The sequence below is a fragment of the Psammomys obesus genome, unplaced genomic scaffold (genome assembly GCF_907164565.1).
Source record: "Psammomys obesus unplaced genomic scaffold, mPsaObe1.curated_primary_1811, whole genome shotgun sequence".
Lineage (NCBI taxonomy): Eukaryota > Metazoa > Chordata > Mammalia > Rodentia > Muridae > Psammomys > Psammomys obesus.
Window position 1 is genome coordinate 1929794 of NW_026596034.1, and position 16946 is coordinate 1946739.

General features: G+C 49.9%; 2 protein-coding genes across 6 annotated transcripts; both read right to left on the minus strand.

Annotated features, from left to right (window-relative positions):
• Window positions 1-116: 116 nt before the first annotated feature.
• On the minus strand, window positions 117-5710 carry Rad23a (RAD23 homolog A, nucleotide excision repair protein). Of its 5 annotated transcripts, none has more exons than XM_055621085.1 (9): window positions 5527-5710; window positions 3884-4045; window positions 3560-3741; window positions 3367-3422; window positions 3107-3234; window positions 2802-2880; window positions 2565-2707; window positions 930-1094; window positions 117-849 (listed from the first exon to the last, which is right to left on the minus strand). In XM_055621085.1, exons 1-9 carry the CDS (start codon window positions 5596-5598, stop codon window positions 736-738), a joined length of 1101 nt encoding a protein of 366 aa, XP_055477060.1. In that variant the 5' UTR covers window positions 5599-5710; the 3' UTR covers window positions 117-735. The 5 variants fall into 5 exon arrangements, with proteins under 5 accessions (XP_055477060.1, XP_055477063.1, XP_055477059.1 ...); XM_055621088.1 differs by having other exon boundaries at window positions 995-1094; window positions 2577-2710; XM_055621084.1 differs by having other exon boundaries at window positions 2565-2710.
• Window positions 5711-7191: 1481 nt separating this feature from the next.
• Calr (calreticulin) lies at window positions 7192-11740 on the minus strand. Its single transcript, XM_055621310.1, has 9 exons — window positions 11571-11740; window positions 11114-11215; window positions 10717-10920; window positions 9813-9907; window positions 9513-9722; window positions 9320-9433; window positions 9021-9164; window positions 8047-8139; window positions 7192-7950 (listed from the first exon to the last, which is right to left on the minus strand). Exons 1-9 carry the CDS (start codon window positions 11659-11661, stop codon window positions 7753-7755), a joined length of 1251 nt encoding a protein of 416 aa, XP_055477285.1. The 5' UTR covers window positions 11662-11740; the 3' UTR covers window positions 7192-7752.
• Window positions 11741-16946: the final 5206 nt, after the last annotated feature.

A 16946-nucleotide genomic window follows, 5' to 3' on the forward strand; every position in this document is an offset into this window, starting at 1 on the left:
GAGGCTCATAGGCCCCTTCCGCACTTCTCTGTAGGCCCGTGTCACCTGTGCCCCTGCTGGCTCAGACTCACCAGCTGGTGTGAGAAGCTCCAGTAGGCATGCACCATTATTAGGGCTCATTTTTTAAAACTTTATTCACTTCAAAACCTTTATCAGAGATGTGGTTCTGTCCTGGGGCAGGGGTGGCCTTGGCCTTCAGAACTGATGTTACCTCTTTTCCAGGCTGGAGGCCAAGGCCAGAATGGGGAGAGGGCCTTCGGCTTCTAACAGACTTACTCCAGATGGAAAGATTGGGGCCACTCCAATGGAGGATAAAAGTTTAGGGCTCCAGCTTCCCCTCACAGAGAAGGGAGGAGGGTTGTCCTTGGGGATGCTTCAGGGGATAGAGAAGCAGGCAGGCGCCTCTCCATCTGGCGGCAGGGAGCTGGGACAGAGGCCAAGAGGGGCCCATCTGTCGCCTCCTGGTCTTGCCAGCAACTTTGAGCAGGCTGGGCTGTTAAGAGGATGGGGACAGCTGTCTGGCCCGGGTCTTGTTGGACTGAGATGGGAATAAGGGCCACTTCAGGAGGGTGGGAAGCTGGGCAGAGTGTTTTTTTTTTTTTTTTTTTTTTTAATGGTTTGATTTTTTCTTCCTCTTAAATAAACATGAATATATATATGTGTGTATATATATATATACTTTTTCTTTTATAAAACTTTTGTTGAGTGGGTTGGGGGCCTTTTTGCCTCCCACCATCATTCGTCATCAAAGTTCTGACTCAGGAGGAAGTTGGCAGCCAAGTTCTCATTTTTTTCACACGCGAAGTAGGCCTGGATGACCAGGCTCTCTGGAAAGCCCAGTGCCTTCAGCTGTGGGAAGATGGGCAGGGGTAAGAAGGGGAGAGGTGTAGGGCTACCCACCGAGATGGCTCCTCGGCCAGGCCTCTTACCCTTTCTATAGCTTCCTTCTCCTGTGGTGTCACCTGGATATAGTTCATCTGCGGGGCCTCCTCACCTATGGCACCAACCTCCCCCTCCACATCAGAGATGTCAGCCAGCTCCCCGGGAGGCTCATTCAACATCTGGATGAACTGCTCCTGGTGACGGCTAATTTGCTGTGAGAAGAAAGAGAATGATGACAATTCATAGTCCTTGTCACCTGCCTGGGTCCCATTTTACAGCCCTTGCTTAACCTCAAATTGTCAAATGCTCTGAAGGTGCCTGCCTTGGCCACACAGTCATGTAGCCATGGAAATAAGCTATCCAGGTAGGGCTGAGGTGCCAAGGTGGAGAGACGGGCATGGTAGCGAACACCTTTAATCCCAGCACTGAGAAGGCAGAGGCAGGCGGGTCCACGTGGTGAGACAATGTCTCCATAAACAAAAAGTAAGGAACTACCAAAGCGAGGCAGGCTGCTCATACCAGAACTCCAGCACTTGGGAGGTTGAAGCAGAAGGATCACCGTGAGTTTTCAGCCAGCCTAACCTACATACTGAGACTAAAGGGAAAAAAAAAAGTTCATACCAAGTCACTGAGGCCTTGTGGGAGGGGCCTGCTATCTGTAGCAGGAAGTGGGGAGGTTTCCTCTGGCTAAAACAAGCACCACATGAGTGCTCTGGGATGACCTACCGGGCCAGTCCAGGAGAGCTTTGTGGCAAAAGCAGCAGAGAAATGCCAGGAAGGACCTTCTCCTGTAGCAGTGGGAAGCTGCAGTGGCCAACAGGGCAGCAGAGCTTGGGCACTTCTTTTGTCATGCTGCAAGTGAAGCTGCTAAGCACAGGTGAGGCTCCCAGCCTGCACAACCTTTACCTTCTTTCTTTTTTGAGATGATCTCACTCCTGGAAGGAGCTGGCTTCAAGTTCTGTAATCGTCCTGCCTCAGCCTCCTAAGTGCTGGGCTTAAATGTGTGCACTACCAACCCGGCCCCTGTACCTATTCAACACAGTACTGGGAGATCCAGAGGTTCTGATGTAACCCTTTGCTTCCACAGGCATCGGAGAAGCTTCCCATTAGAAAGGGCCTTTTCCGAAATCTAGCCTCTGGGGCAGTTCACCAGGGGCACTGTATAGAGCATTAGCCTGAGAGGAAGATGCCAGGATACTGGGTGGGAGAAGTGGCCATTGAGGTATAAGCAGAGATAGTCCCTAGGAGGTTGTCAGAGACTCAAGGAACCAAAGCAGAATGGGCCTGAAAGCTGAGGTCCAAGAAGTCCTTTCATAGCTCTGAGAGTGCTCCAAGGGTTCTGGTGTGATGACACAGATTTAGGTCACCACAGAGAGGGTCAAGGTGAAGGTCAGATCAAGAAGAAGGCTGGGACTGAGAAGCAGGAAGAGGAGCTGCAGATAGAGCAATAGCTCAGAAGAATGCTGGAGCCAGAGTCAAGGACCCAGACATACAAATGGCAGCCTGCTCTGGGCCTCTCATGTCTTCAGCATGGTGTGTGCCAACAGCATCCAGACCTCACGGGGAGTCAGATTACAGGTAACCTTATGGGTCCCGAGGGAGCAAGGGACTTGGCCTCTGCTAGTTCTGCTTTCTCAGGGGGATTCCTTAAGAAAGTAGAAAAGGCATCTCAGTTCCCTCACCCTGGGCCGCACCTGCAAGAGCTGAGGGTTCTCCTGGCCCAGCTGCTGGAGCAGCGCAGGGAGCAGTGCTGGGTTCTGCTGAATCACTTGCCGCATGTTCTGGAACTGGGGCTGGTCCCGCAGGAACTCCAGGGGGTTCTCCCCTGCTAGTGGCAGGAAGAGGTGTGGTCAGACACCATACAGGGGCGCCTGAGTCTGGACTAACGGCGTCACGTGCACACCATCCAACCTGCTCACCTGCTTCTGTGGCCGGCTGCTCAGGTACCTGGCTCTCCTGGACAGAAGCATGTTCAGGCTCAGGGCTTCCTGGAATTCCCTGTCAGGGATCCTGTTTTTTAGTTCTTGCAAACAGACCCACTTCCCCTCTCTCAAGTGACCAGCCTGACAGAAGGGGAGGCCTCATTCCTGCCCTCCATGTTCTCTTGTGAAGCCTTCAATGGCAACACTCAATACCCAAGAGCCTATAGGGTAGGTTCCACCTCCACTGCCTGTTGAGGCACAGAGACCTGGAGCCTCCCAGGAGGCAGTGGTAGCCCCCTCACCGTGAGCAAGTACTCCACAGCTCGGTGGGGGTTGTTGTAGCTGGCCCTCAAGGCGGCCACAACCCGTTCCCGCTCGTAGCCCATGGACATGATCTCAGTCAGCATCGTCTCATACTCAGAGCCAGTCACTGTGGAGGGAGGGCCTGGGTCACCAGGGGCACACAAGGGCAGTTCCCAGACCCTCCCATACCCAGACAAGGCTGTCAAAGGCTGGTGGCTGGGGCTCCCAGTCGCCTCTGCCCTGAGGTCCACCCACCCACCTAATGTGGAAGCTGCGTCTTCCTCTCGCCCGCTGCTACCTGAAGAGGGAACAGAGCTGCAAATTCAAGAGAGAGAAATCGGACCCTGGCTTCTGGTGGCTCGCCCTCCCCGAAAGGCAAGTGCATGGAACCACACAGGTGGGTACTAGAAGGTGCAGGAAGACAGGGCACAGGTCAAAAGCTACTTCCTTACCCAGAAATGGATTCTAGAGATGCTGTGGTGACCGGCTCCTCTGTTGGACTCTTGTCCTCTCTGCTGGTAGGTGGAGGGTGGGACATGCTTGATGCCGGGGCTGGAGGAAAGGGTGTGGAGGATTCCGGGGCAGCGGTGGGTGAGGCCTCTGGGGGTGCTGGGGTACCCTGGCCAGCCTTGGCCTGTGACAGCAAGAAAAAGGGATCAGGCAATAGCATCTTTATCAAGCCTTAACACCCTGCTGCATCATAGCCCCACCCTGCCTACAGCTAATCTCTCCAAGGCACACAAGCTCTTTGCCATCATCCCTGCTAATCTACCCACCTTGGTCACCATGACAACCACAAAGTTCTTCTCATCTATATGGTATTCCTTAATGGGGACATCGTCACTCAAGATTTTGCCAGCATAGATGAGTTTTTGTCCAGCCACAGGGAAAGCATCTCTTCCCTTCTCAGCTTCTATCTTCTCCTTCAGCATCTTCACCTAAAGTAAGGAGGATAGGCATCAAACACAGAACTTTAACAGTACGGCCCATGTGTTTATAAACAGCACTAATACTCTAAGACACTCTCAGTGAAGTCTAAGCATGGTTGTGCATACATTTAATCCCAGCACTTGGGAGACCCAAGTGGATCACTCTGAGTTCTAGGCTAGCCAGGACTATACAGTGAGACCCGGTCTCAAATAAAATAAAATGGTCATTACAAACCCTTAGATTCCTTCCTCCCTTCTGTTTAGAGAAAAAGCGTTGCTCTCAATCATGTGATTCCTACTCGATCTAGCCAGCTGACAGCAGTTACTGAAGCTGTTAGTGATGTGATGGTAGTGGCGGTTGGAGGATGGACCTCAGGGTCCTACGTGCTCTACAAGAGCTCCAACCCAAGCCCTGCCTTACAACCTGTTTTACAGAGGCCGTGGAACAGAAAAGATCAGCCACTGTCCTCACGGAGAAGACTGATGTGAGAAAAAAAGCAAACTTGTATTTCAGATGGCATGTGGTTGAGACAGGAAACAGCAATGAGGAAATGAAAGGGTAAAACCCATCGCTGGCCTCAAATAGTAACTTTCTGTACTTACTGAGGACATGTATCTTCCCTCCATTTTTGAAACAGGATTTTTATTCTGTACTCGAGTCTGGCCTAGAACTTCATAGCCAAGGCTGGCCTAAAACTCAAGGCGATCCCCTGTTCAGGGGTTATGGACATGACCACCCATGCCTGGATCTCAATTGAGGGCTATCCCAGTGGCCTCACAGTATATTTAAGAAGATTCAGGGGCGGTGGCCAGAGACAGTATAGCTACTTGGGAGGAAAAGGCATGAAGGATCACTGGAGCCCAGAAGTTCAGGACCACACTAGGTTAATGAAACAAGACCTGACTCCACTCTCAAAAAGCAAAACCAAAGTTCATGCAATGTGTTTAGGCTGCTACCTGTTACACGAAACAGAAAAAAATTAATCCTGTCTCTGTCATTATTTGCTATGACCATGACAAAGTTCTGTAACTCCGTGGTTGTCAAAAGGGGAAAGTCAAAAGTCCCCAAACGACAACGTTGTTTTGCATACTCAGCAAGATGATACTAAAATGATCAATGGCTGGTAAAGAATAAACGGCTAACAAACACGGACCACCAAAACTATTTAAGAACATTTATTATCATCATTGTAGTCACCAGTCGGCACCTCTTGGCCACTGATGCCAAACTGTGACACCTGAGCAGCTTGCAGGCTGGGAACATGGAGTCCGCAGCTGACACTGGAGCTGGGCATGGGGACTTGACCGGCCCGGGAATGGAGCCCAAGCCACCGGGGCAGGGCAGAGTCGATCGGGGGGCATCCGAGGAGGTCGGGCCGCTGGGGGAGGGCAGGGCCCGGCCGCGCCGTCCTCCCCGCCCCTCCCGTTGGATCCCGGCCTCCCTGCCCCCACCCACCCCGTCGCTCCCGCCCCCGGGCTCCGGCCCGCACCGTCTCGTCAGGTTCCATGCGAATCTTGAAGGTCTGCTGCTGCAACGTTTTAAGTGTGATGGTGACGGCCATGGCGGGGCCGGAGCAATGCGGCAGCCCCGGGATCCTCGAATAACATGCAACTCACGCCGCCGCCATCTTAGCGCCAGTCGCGCCGCACCGAGCGGTGAGCACTTCCGGGGCAAGTATGATGCGCTCACAGATCCTCAGTCCCCATGACACACTCAACCTCTAGAGCATGCGCGGCAACACCGCCTTGCCATAGACATGCGCAAATTCAGCTTTATGAGCTTTTGCTGCGGGTGCAGGCATCACGTTGTCTTGGTGATGTCATGCCTCTTAAAACTTACACCATATACCCGCAAACCCACTTCCACTTAAGTATTTGAGGCATTCATTGTAAATTCCTATTCCTAGTGACCTAATTTGAATCTGCCCAAACTAAAAGGAATCCAGCAGAGTGCTTCTAAGTTCCTGAAATTAAGTTACCATAAATCTTAAATGCACAAATCAGGGCAATTTATGCAACTCCATTTTCAAGGGCTTTCTCAGATTTGGGATAACCTTACACTTCTAGTTCAGGAGTCTCCTACCTCTTCATGGTCCTCCAATAAGGGCTCATCCAACACATCAAAAATTTAACAGTTCAAGATTCTTTTAAATACATTATCTTTCCTTCCATAAATTCCCTTTGCTTATACCAACTCTTATTAAGGTACCTTCATGGGGGGTTGGGGGACGGGTTATTTTCAAGAAACCTTAGATCACCACATACCAAGGAGCAATGCAAACATCAGTGATGTGCTTTCAGCGGCTCAAGTGAGGCTAAGCTCCCAGTAAACAGGGCGTCTGTGTCAAAGGGACCACTTACTCCTCCTGGAGCTTGCTTGGTGTTTCTGTGCACACCACTGATCAGGCAATTACCCAAGGCCTGCCTCCCTCCCCTCACCTGAGCCTAGACTCCTTCAGAACTGGCAAGGTTCTGTCTGGATCACAACTTCCTTCTAGCCACACAGGCCTCCTGCCCATTCTGCAGCTTACTGGAATTTAAATGGCAGCCTGGAGACCCAACAGTGGGGAGCCAGTTCCTTATTTTTTTCCTTCTGGTGGGGATAGAATCCAGGGCATACTAGGTAAGCCTCCAACTTCACAAACTGCTGGAGAAGCCCTTTTTGATCAGCTCAGTCCTAGAAACCCTAGGAACACGGGCCCTTGGGAAAAGTTGGTCACTATCTCAGAAACTTTGTTCCCTGCCTAAAAAGCTACCAGCAATCACCATTCTCATGTGAAGTTTGAAATTGCTTATCCTATGTAGTCTTAGAAAGCAGGACAAGAGAAGACCCATCCCACTTTTAATAAAAGACAGTTAAGATTTAGGTTCAAATTTTTCCCCCTATTAGTCAGTCTGTCAATGAGATCTGTGCTAGAACCAAAATTCCCATGTTTACTGCCAGGATGAGAGACTTACTTACTATAGAGTTTCGGCATCAACACCTGATGGTAACTCTCCCGTTTAAGATTATAGCAAACATATAAATGTAGCCATGACATTTCGTGGGACTCTGCTAACTCCCAATAGCTGAAACATTAGTGAGCCACCAGACTCCCAAAAGGCCACTTTTGATTCCCTGATGTACATCCTCCCAGAGGAGACGACACAATAGGGAAGACACAAAACTTAATTTAATAGAAATTTTGTTTGTAGTTCTTACACTCTCAGTGAGCTGTGCTAGAACTGGCTGCCCCACAAGTGGCCCAGTCCTGGGGGCAAGGGAGAAAGGGGATGAGAAGAGCCCCATTCTTCCTCAGTGCTGGGGGGAGGGGAGACACCACCCCCTTCTCCTGCCCTCCTCTGAGATCCAGGAAGGAGAGCAGATGAAATCTCAAGCCTAGGGCTTCTCCTCCACACCCCTGTTCCTAAAGTTGGAGGGTAGTTGCTGGGGGTGGAGAGAGAGGGACAGAAGGAAAAGATGTTGATTCAAAACGAAAAGCCAGGAGGTGAGGGCTGAAGGAGAATTAAAAGACAAACACCAGTAGAAAAAAAAAAAAAAAAAAGGAGGAGAGGGGAGAGGCAGGGTAACAAAATCAGAAGCCACCCCAGATCTGAACCTGCCTGGAAAAAAAATGAAAAGTTCTTGAGTCTCATAGAGACATTATTGGGAGCAGCCAGCTCTGCGGCAGGGTGTTCAGGCCTCAGTCCAGCCTTGGAGGCGGGTGGCGTGGCCCCTACAGCTCGTCCTTGGCCTGACCAGCAGCATCCTCCTCATCTTCCTCCTTCTCATCTTCATCTTCTTCATCTTCATCTCTGTCATCCTCATCTTCTTTGTCTTCAGCCTCTTCCTCCTCTTTACGCTTCTTGTCTTCTTCTTCTTCCTTAAGCCTCTGCTCCTCATCCTGCTTGTCCTTCATCTGCTTCTCTGCAGCCTGGGGAGATGGACCACACCTTTCAGTACCTGACTCTCACCTGCCTGCCAGCCCTCCCAGCTAACCCCTAGAGTAAGCACAGGAACCCCAGCTCACCTTGGTGACACCCCATGTTTCATTGCCAAACTCCTCTGCATAGGCCTCATCATTGGTGATGAGGAAGTTGTCAAAGATTGTGCCAGACTTAACCTGGGAAAGAATGGAAAACAGATGGTCAGCAGTGACTTCAGACAGCTCCAACTCTGGACAGGGCTCCATCTTCACCCTCGATAACCTCTGAATCTGTAGTCAGGCATGCCTTTGACCCCAGCACTGTAGAGGCAGATGCCAGACTATTTATGGGAGTTCTAAGACAATCAGGGTTCCAGTAAGACCATAAAAAAAAGGCAGGGGTGGGCAGGTATGTTTGGTGTCCTGGAAGGCAAGGAGGAATGAACTCCAGGCCAGCCTGGAATACATACCAAGACCACTCTGCCTCAAAAAGAATCTAAACAGGGGTTTGACACTAGAGGATATTGTAGTTCAAAACCATGCTTTCAGAACTCAAACCTTAGTGACCAGGGCTACTGGGTTTACTTCAGTTTTTTCTCTGCACAATAGGCATTTTGGGTAGTCTCTTTTCAGTTACCTTCCCAATACATGCCAAGAACTGTCCTAGACACAGAAATCATACTGATGACAGACTCAGTACAAATGTTTCTTAAGTCTTGTTTCTATGTAGCCAGGGTGGGCACTGAGTAGAGCATTAAGTGGATGATCTGAGCTCATTTGCACACATACTTTAGCAAAGGACCAGCACATGGCAAGCAGCCCTGCAGAAAAGTGCTCAGTGGGGCCAGAGACAGCTCAGCAAATAAAGCACTTGCTGTCAAGCCTAATGACCAGAGTTGACTTCTAGGACTCACATGGTAAAGAGAACCAACTTCTCTAATAAGCCTCCCTCGACCTCTACATGTGCACCCACGTATATTAAAACAGTAGTACTCCTGTGCCTCTTCTTCCTTCCAGATCTATAGTATGAGCATGACAACCTAAGGTCTGTTGGTATCCTTGTCATTCCTATGTCTCACCTGCCAGAGATCTAGGCCTAGCACAGCAAAATTATCATAGGCATAGATGTTGGCATCGGGGGAGTATTCAGGGTTGTCAATTTCTGGGTGTATCCAGGTACCCTTATAATCTGGGTTGTCAATCTGACGTGGCTTCCACTCGCCCTGCAGAAGAGAACCAGGTAAATACATTCCACAGTATGAACAACAACACAGCCTAGAACCCTAAGGCCCATCTTGTTTTGTTTCTTTAGTACAATATTAATTACAGCACTCAAGCAAGCATCCTTATCTTGCCACACCCCAACACCGGAGCTTACCTTGTATTCCGGATTCTGAATCACTGGTGGTTCCCACTCTCCATCCATCTCTTCATCCCAGTCCTCAGGCTTCTTAGCATCAGGGTCAGGGATGTGCTCAGGCTTGTCCCAGTCCTAGGAGCACACATGGAAGTCAAGGGTAGACCCAAGTGTCCTCTATGATGGGAGGTGGAACTGTTATCCAAGCACCAACCTCAGGCTTAGAATCTGTAGGGTCATCAATCTTGGCTCGTTCGTCCCAGTCTTCTGGCTTGGCAGCATTAGGATCCTTTATCTTTTTTGGTGGCAGAAAGTCCCAATCGTCCTCCAGGGAACCTGACTCCACCTGGCTGTTGTCAATTTTCACCTCATAGGTGTTGTCTGGCCGCACAATCAGTGTGTACAGGTGTGTGAACTCATCATCCTGAAGAGGGAAGGAGGTGAGAAGTCCCTCCCACCAGGCTAGTGCCTGGGCCACCCATGACAGCTATTTAAATGACTACCCCAGGCACACCTTGCACCGGATATCCTTGTTGATCAGCACATTCTTGCCCTTGTAGTTAAAGATGACATGAACCTTCTTGGTGCCAGGACCGCAGATGTCCGGACCTGCATAAGAAGCATATGCAGGCTGCCCACGATGGCAGGCCATACCCCTCTTTGTTAAAGGAAGACCTAATCTCATTCATTTGTGTGTATACGTGCACCATGCATACAGAGGAACCTGCAGAGGTCTGAAGTGGGCATTATTTAAGAGTGCTGGGAACTGGACCTGAGTTCTCTGGAATCATTAAATCATCTCTCCAGCGCCTATTTTGTTTTTGACAGAGAATACTGTTACATTTAACTGAGGCTGGCTTCAAAGTACTGATCTCAATGCTGAATTACATGTGCACACTGCCATACCTATCCAGGAATAAACCTGATTTTTTTTTAAGGCGGGTTCTCTACGTAGTCCTAACTGTCTGGGAACTCAAGAGATTCACCTGCCTCCGATGCAGCCAGTTCTGGAATTAAAGGCATGTACTATTACTCCATGCTCAAAGACTCAGGAAAAATCTGAAAGGATTACCATCTGGGGGCTGGCAAGTGGCTTAGTGCTTGCCACCAAGCCCGACAATCTGAGTTCAATCCTGGAACTCAGGTGACAAAAGATTTTTCCAAAGTTGTCCTTTGAGTGTGATATGCACACACTCAAAGTTTTTTCAGTGACTTAGATCTTTTCATTAGTTTCATTTCTAAAATTAGGGAACATATAGAAATTATCACAAATGAACAATAAAAACCTGCAACTAATTCGGTAAGCCCTTTAGTTGTTCCTTCAGGACCAATCCTCCCCATCAAGTGCTTTCCGTGGTGTGACGATCAGCTTTCCGATTATAAAGGGTTCCAGTCAGCACTGGCTAGGGGTCCCTCACCAAACATGATGTTGTACTCCGAGTCTCCGTGCATGTCCTTCTGGTCCAAACTACCCGGAAACAGCTTCACGTAGCCACCCCCACAGTCGATATTCTGCTCATGCTTCACCGTGAACTGTACCACCAGTGTCTGGCCCTTGTTGCTAAAGGGTTCGAATCTGGCAGACAGTGCGTAAAATCGGGCATCTTGGCTTGTCTGCAGCCCTGTGATGGAATGGGAGTGTAGTCAGGTGGACCCCAAATACTCTATACCTCGAGGGGTACCGGCTGACCTCCCCCCGCCACCTGTCCTTGGCTACCGTGTTCCTGGGAAAAGCCCGAGCACTGTGTATGTGACTACAGCTTCCTCCAGGAAGTCGTCCTGAATCCAAGCACCTACTCCCTTCCTGCCTCTTACCTTTATCCTTCTCCTGGTCCCCGTAGAATTTGCCAGAACTGAGGACAAATTTGCCAAAATCGGACTTATGTTTGGATTCGACCCAGCGGTTGGTCCAGTCATCTGAGGGGAGCGGCACAGAGTCAGACTAGCGGGGCCGGCTGACCCCCGCCCCCATACCCAACGTCTGTCAGGAGCCACAAGCCGGTGGGGGCGGGGAGGGGGATTCCCATCCCAACCTCGAACTTGACACCTCGAGCGGCTTCAGGTCCTCGGACGAACCCTAACTCCGGGCGCGGGAAACCGCTGCGCCTCCCACGTCCTCCAAGGACACACAACTGGAACCGCCCGCGGCTCTAGTCCCCCGGGGCCACAGTGTTGGCCCTCTGAACGGTAATTACATTACACTCGGCGAGGCAGCCCTAGGCTCGGGCCCCAGCCGTCGCTGAGGCGGCCGAGAGACCGGGCCAGACCTTACCTCCGTCCAAGAATTGCTCTTTGAAATAGACGGCAGGCTCTGTAGCGGCCAGGCCGAGGAGGCCGAGCAGGAGCGGCACCGAGAGGAGCATGGCGGGCCGAGGGGGCGGCGGCGCACGGGCCCTTTAAAAACGATCGTCAGGCAGCGGCTCTGCGGTACTGACCGGACGCGGCCGCCGCTGCTCCGATTTATATCCGCACGCATCTCACCCCAACCTGACCGGGCCGCTGAGCCCGCCCCTCCGCCCTCCTGACTGGTTCAGCCCCACAGCTGTCCCCTCTCATTGCGTCCTAGTCGGCTCAGCACGTTAGGCTGTGGCTCGGAACGCAGGGATCCCAGATGGCCGATTTCTATTGGTCGCACCATGGGCCAATGATGGTCGACCACGCGTTGTGGGGGACGCCCCCTGGTGGGGTGGGGACCGAGAGCCCACTCGGGCACCCTCACGTGACTGGGCCTCAGCCCAACCCCGCCCTTGCTGCTGAGAGTCCCTGGCTCTCCTTGGAGTCGTTTGAAGAATCCGCGCGAGCGTGGCCGGGTGGCCACCGTGCAGGACGGATGCCGGCCTGAGCTTCGTCCTTTTTCCGTCATCTCTGGACAGAGGGGCGAGGCACGGCTTCTTTGCCACTTTCATTTTCCATCCCTGCTGCACTTAGGGAACGCCCACCCAATGGCGAGCTTTTCCCGTTCAGGATAAGGTCAAGGGCCAGGATCCTGGGGTTTCGCTGCATCCTGGTGCCACAGCTGTTCAGGCCAGTAGAGAAAGTACCGGATTTCTCCTTCTGTCCCGTAGTGCCCCGGCAGCCTGTCAGACTACTGTGTGACGTGTAACAAGTCTCTTCGCCTCTGTGAAATCACAGAGGCCAACAGGGGTGACCCTGAGCAGAAATGCTTTTCAACCTTGTAGGGCTATCCACAGTTGGAGGGCAGGAAACGCAGAGGTCTCAAAGGTGTTACCTTAAGCGTGTTTCTTCGGGTGAGAGGCAGAGTTGTCTATTTTTACTCTGAGCTGGGAAATGAAAGGGGACACTTCCTTGTGGTCTCCCACAAACGACTTAGCTTTTGCAATTAAACGGCTATAGGCATAAGGTAAGGGGTGCCATTTGGTTTGAGGAGGAAAAAGGACGCAGATGGCTATGGTGACAGAGTTCTAGGGAGATAAGCAGGACCGTTGGATCTGGAGTCCTCTGGCTCAAGTCAGCTCACTGCCTGCTGCTAGGAGGAAGGACAGCACCTGTAGGGGGTCGGGGATGGGAGGTATTTCAAAACTGAGGAAATAGGAACACTGGGACAGACTATGGGCTGCCCAGAAGGAATCCTTAGAAAAAACGAATGCTTCCTTCCCAGTGAGAGGAACTCAGGAGGAATGATACTTGAGGTCAAGCAGTTGGGCCACCCCATCCCCCAGGCAGTGTACAGGACTAAGCATTGCTGGTTTGGCAATTGACATTGACACGAATGTTTGAAGCCTCCTGCTTTATGGTTGTCTTAACACTCAAGAGGCTGAATGAAGCCGTGACCCAAAGTTTAAGGTCACTCTTAGCTTCTTATGGAGTTTGAAGCCAGCCGGGGCTACCGGAGACCCTGGCTCAACACAGGGAAATAGGGGACTGAGAGGTGGTTTAGGGGCACTTGCTGCTTTCCAGAGAATTCAAGTTCAGGCCTCAGCAACCATGTCAGATGGTGGACAACCTCAACACCAGTGCATGGGCTAAGTGTGCTAAGCATACACACACATGTGTACACAATGAGTTCCAGGCCAGCCAGGCAGGACTACATAGTGAAACAAACAAAATATTTTAAAAGCAGTAACATAGGGACCAGGGATATGGTTCCGTAAATAAAAGTGCTAACCAGGAAAGCCTGAGGACCCAAATTCAATCCCAGAAACCACTTAAGAAACTGGAGATGGGGGCTCGAGAGATGGCCTAGTGGTTAAGAGCACTGGCCACGCTTCCAAATGACCCCAGTTTTACTCCTAGCACCCACATGAAGCTCCAAACCCATCTGTAACTCCAGTCCCAGGGTGTCTGAAGCCCTCTTCTATGGCACAAGACATGCCAATGGTACAGAGACAGACATGTAGGCAAAACACTTATACAAATGAAGTTTAAAAGCTTTTTAAAAAGCTGAATGTGGTGCACATCTCTAGCCCAGTGCTACAGCAGCAGGATGTGAGGCAGCATCAAAGCTCTTGACCAGCTAGCCTGCAAACCAGCAAAATTAAAACAAGAGTGACCCTGCCTCAGAGAAGGTGAAAGGCGAGAACGATGTCTTAAAGCTGCCCTCTGACCTCCACATGTGCTGTGGCATACACATGATGCTCACTTTTTTATTTTAATTAAGAAAACCATGTATGTTAGCTCACCTTTCATCTCAGCACTGGGCAGCAGGGGCTCTAGTGGATCTCGGAGTTCCAGGCCAGGTAGGTGGTCCACACAGTACACTCCAGGTCAACCAGGGTTATGTGATGAGGGAAAGGTATTTTGCAGCTGAGGAGAAAGGGGCCTAAATTAATCTTGAATATAGGACTTCGCTATAGGGTCAGAATTACAGAGTACCAGAGGTGATGTTTAACAGGCTCAAACAATAATTGTTTTTGGTGTTTTCTTGGTTGAGACAGGGTTTCTCTGTGTAGCCTTGGCTGTTCTGGACTTGCTTTGTAGACCAGGCTGTCCTTGAACTCACAGAGATCCACCTGCCTGTGCCTGAGTGCTAGAGTTACAGCTGGGCACCACCACGCCCAGCTTGACTTCTTTTTAAGTATTTATTGTTATTTTACATATATGAATGCCTGCATGTATGTATATGTAACATATGCATGTCTGGTGCCTGGTGCCCACAAAACCAGAAGAGGTCACAGATCGCCTGGAACCGGAGTTGCAGGTGGTTGTGATCCACCATATGGGTGCTGAGAACCGAAGGAACCTGGGTTCTCTGCAAGAGCAACAAGTGCTCTTAACTACTGGTCCATTTCTCCGGCTCTAAGCATGTTGTATTTATTTATTTGTTTGTTTGTTTGGATTTTTGAGACAGGATTTCTCCGTGTAGCCTGGCTGTCCTGGTCTCACTTTGTAAACCAGGCTGGCCTCGAACTCACAGTGATCTGCCTGCCTCTGCCTCCCTGAGTGCTGGAGTGCTGGGATTAAAGACATACGCCACCATGTCCGGCTCCAAGCATTTTGTTGTTGTTGTTGTTTTTTTCATGAACCTAAATTTTCAACTTTTTTTTACATTTTATTCAGTTATACAGACATGTACATACGTGTACATACACATCACAACACATGTGTGGTGGTCAGGGGAAACTTTGCAAGACTCAGCTCTCTTCCTTTTTGTGGGTCCAAGGGATGGAACTCAGGCTGTCAGGCTTGGCAACAAGTATCTTTGCCCCAAGCCTTAGCAACCCTGATATTATGTTCATTTGTTCCTCCCATTGAAGCACTCTTGACTATACCACTGCAACCTGCCAACTTTACAGTGTTTTCACCTCTCCATCAATTTTACAGAGGCTTGTCCTTTATTTAGTTTGTTGATATCATCAACTCATTTAGGTTGATACTCTGCACAGCACAAAGAGCCTCCATCATGGTTTGGTGTAAGTACTCAGCATTGGGCCCAGTGCATATTTGAGGCTTTGACAGCTTTGTGGAGACTATATGCTAGGTAATCATAAATGAGGTGGTTCTCACAACTCTTGTAAAGCAGTACTTTTGGCCTCTGAGCATATGGCCTCAGTATATGTTCCTGACAATATAGGATCCACTCCCTTTTTCTGACTTCTGAGGACACCAGATCCCCAGAAACTGTAGTTACAGATGGTTGAGAGCAATCATGTGGGTGCTGGGAACTGAACCTGGGCTTTCTGGAAGAGCAGCCAGTGGTTTTCCTATCTTAGGCCTTCTCCAGCCCGGGCCCCAAAGGGCAATTTTTTGTTTCTTTGTTATTGAGACAGGGTTTCTCTTTGTGCAGCTATAGCTGTCTCAGAACTTGATCTGTAGACCAGGCTGGCCTCGAACTCTCAGGGATCCACTTGCCTCTGCCTCCTAAGTGCTGGTCCAAAGAGCAATTTTAAAAATCAAGACTTCTAACACAATACAACCAAAAGTACACTAGTTTGCTGTGTCCTGGAGAATGATAGGAAAGTGTTCAAAGTTGTTTTCCAGAGCTGAAGAGATGGCACAGTAGTCAAGAGGACCTGGGTTGTTTCCCAGCACCTACCTACTTGGTGGCTAACAACTGCCTGCAATGCAAGTTCCAGAAGATCTGACGCCCTCTACTGGCATTTACTGGCACCAAATGCAAATGGTTTACACACATGCAGGCAAAACTCTCATATACATAAAAATACACACACACACATACGGAGAGAGAGAGCGCAACCACCTATAACTCCAGCTCCAGGGAACCAAAGCCTCTGGCCTTGGCACACACCTGCTTTCATGTATACTGGCTCCTCTTCTAGAGGATTAGTGTTCTGTTTGCAGCACCCATGTCAGGTGACTCAGACTCAAATGCAACTGGAGCTCCAGGGATGCAAGGCCTCTGGCCTCCTTGGGCACCTGTACTCTCACGCACATGCAGACACACATACATACAATTAACTTAAAATAAGAAAAGTGAAAATTTAAAAACTTTTTAAGCGACTCTGTTTAACATGTCAAGACATTATGTTTCTATCAGAGCAGAAAACTTTGTACACATAGTAAAAACAACATACCGTATGGTCTCAAACTTGACGTTTTGGTATTTCAAGCAGTATTGATTGGACATCATGTGGAGTGACATGAAGTACTCACAGCTCAGGGTGTATATTCTGTGTTCAGAATCAAGGCTAGTGCCAGGAAGATGGTGTGGTGCGTAGAAGTAGTGTTTGTTGCAAAAGCCTGAGGAACTAAATTATACCTCAGGGTGGAAAGAGACAGAGTCCCAGGAGTTGCCCTCTGACCTCCAAGTGTGCGCCACGGTGTGCAAGTGCATACATTCACACATGCACATATGCGTATTGAGACCCCGCCATAGAACAAAAGCAGGAAAAAAAGGCTGCCATGGTTGCACAGCTGAACATGGCCAAGAACTGCCTGGGTACCTGGGACTCACTGCATTTGATTTTGAATTAATCTGGTGTCACTAAATATTCAGAAACCTCTTACTATTGCCAGTTTTTTTGTTTGTTTGTTTGTTTTCATAACCCTCATATTGAGTCACAGGATGAGACCCAAGTTTTGTTTTGGTTTGGTTATGGAGTCTTTTGTACATTTGTTTGGTTTTTGGTTTTTCAAGACAGGGTTTTTCTGTATAGCTCTGGCTGTCCTGGAACTCACTCTGTAGACCAGGCTGGCCTCAAACTCGGGGAATCTGCCTGTCTCTGCCACC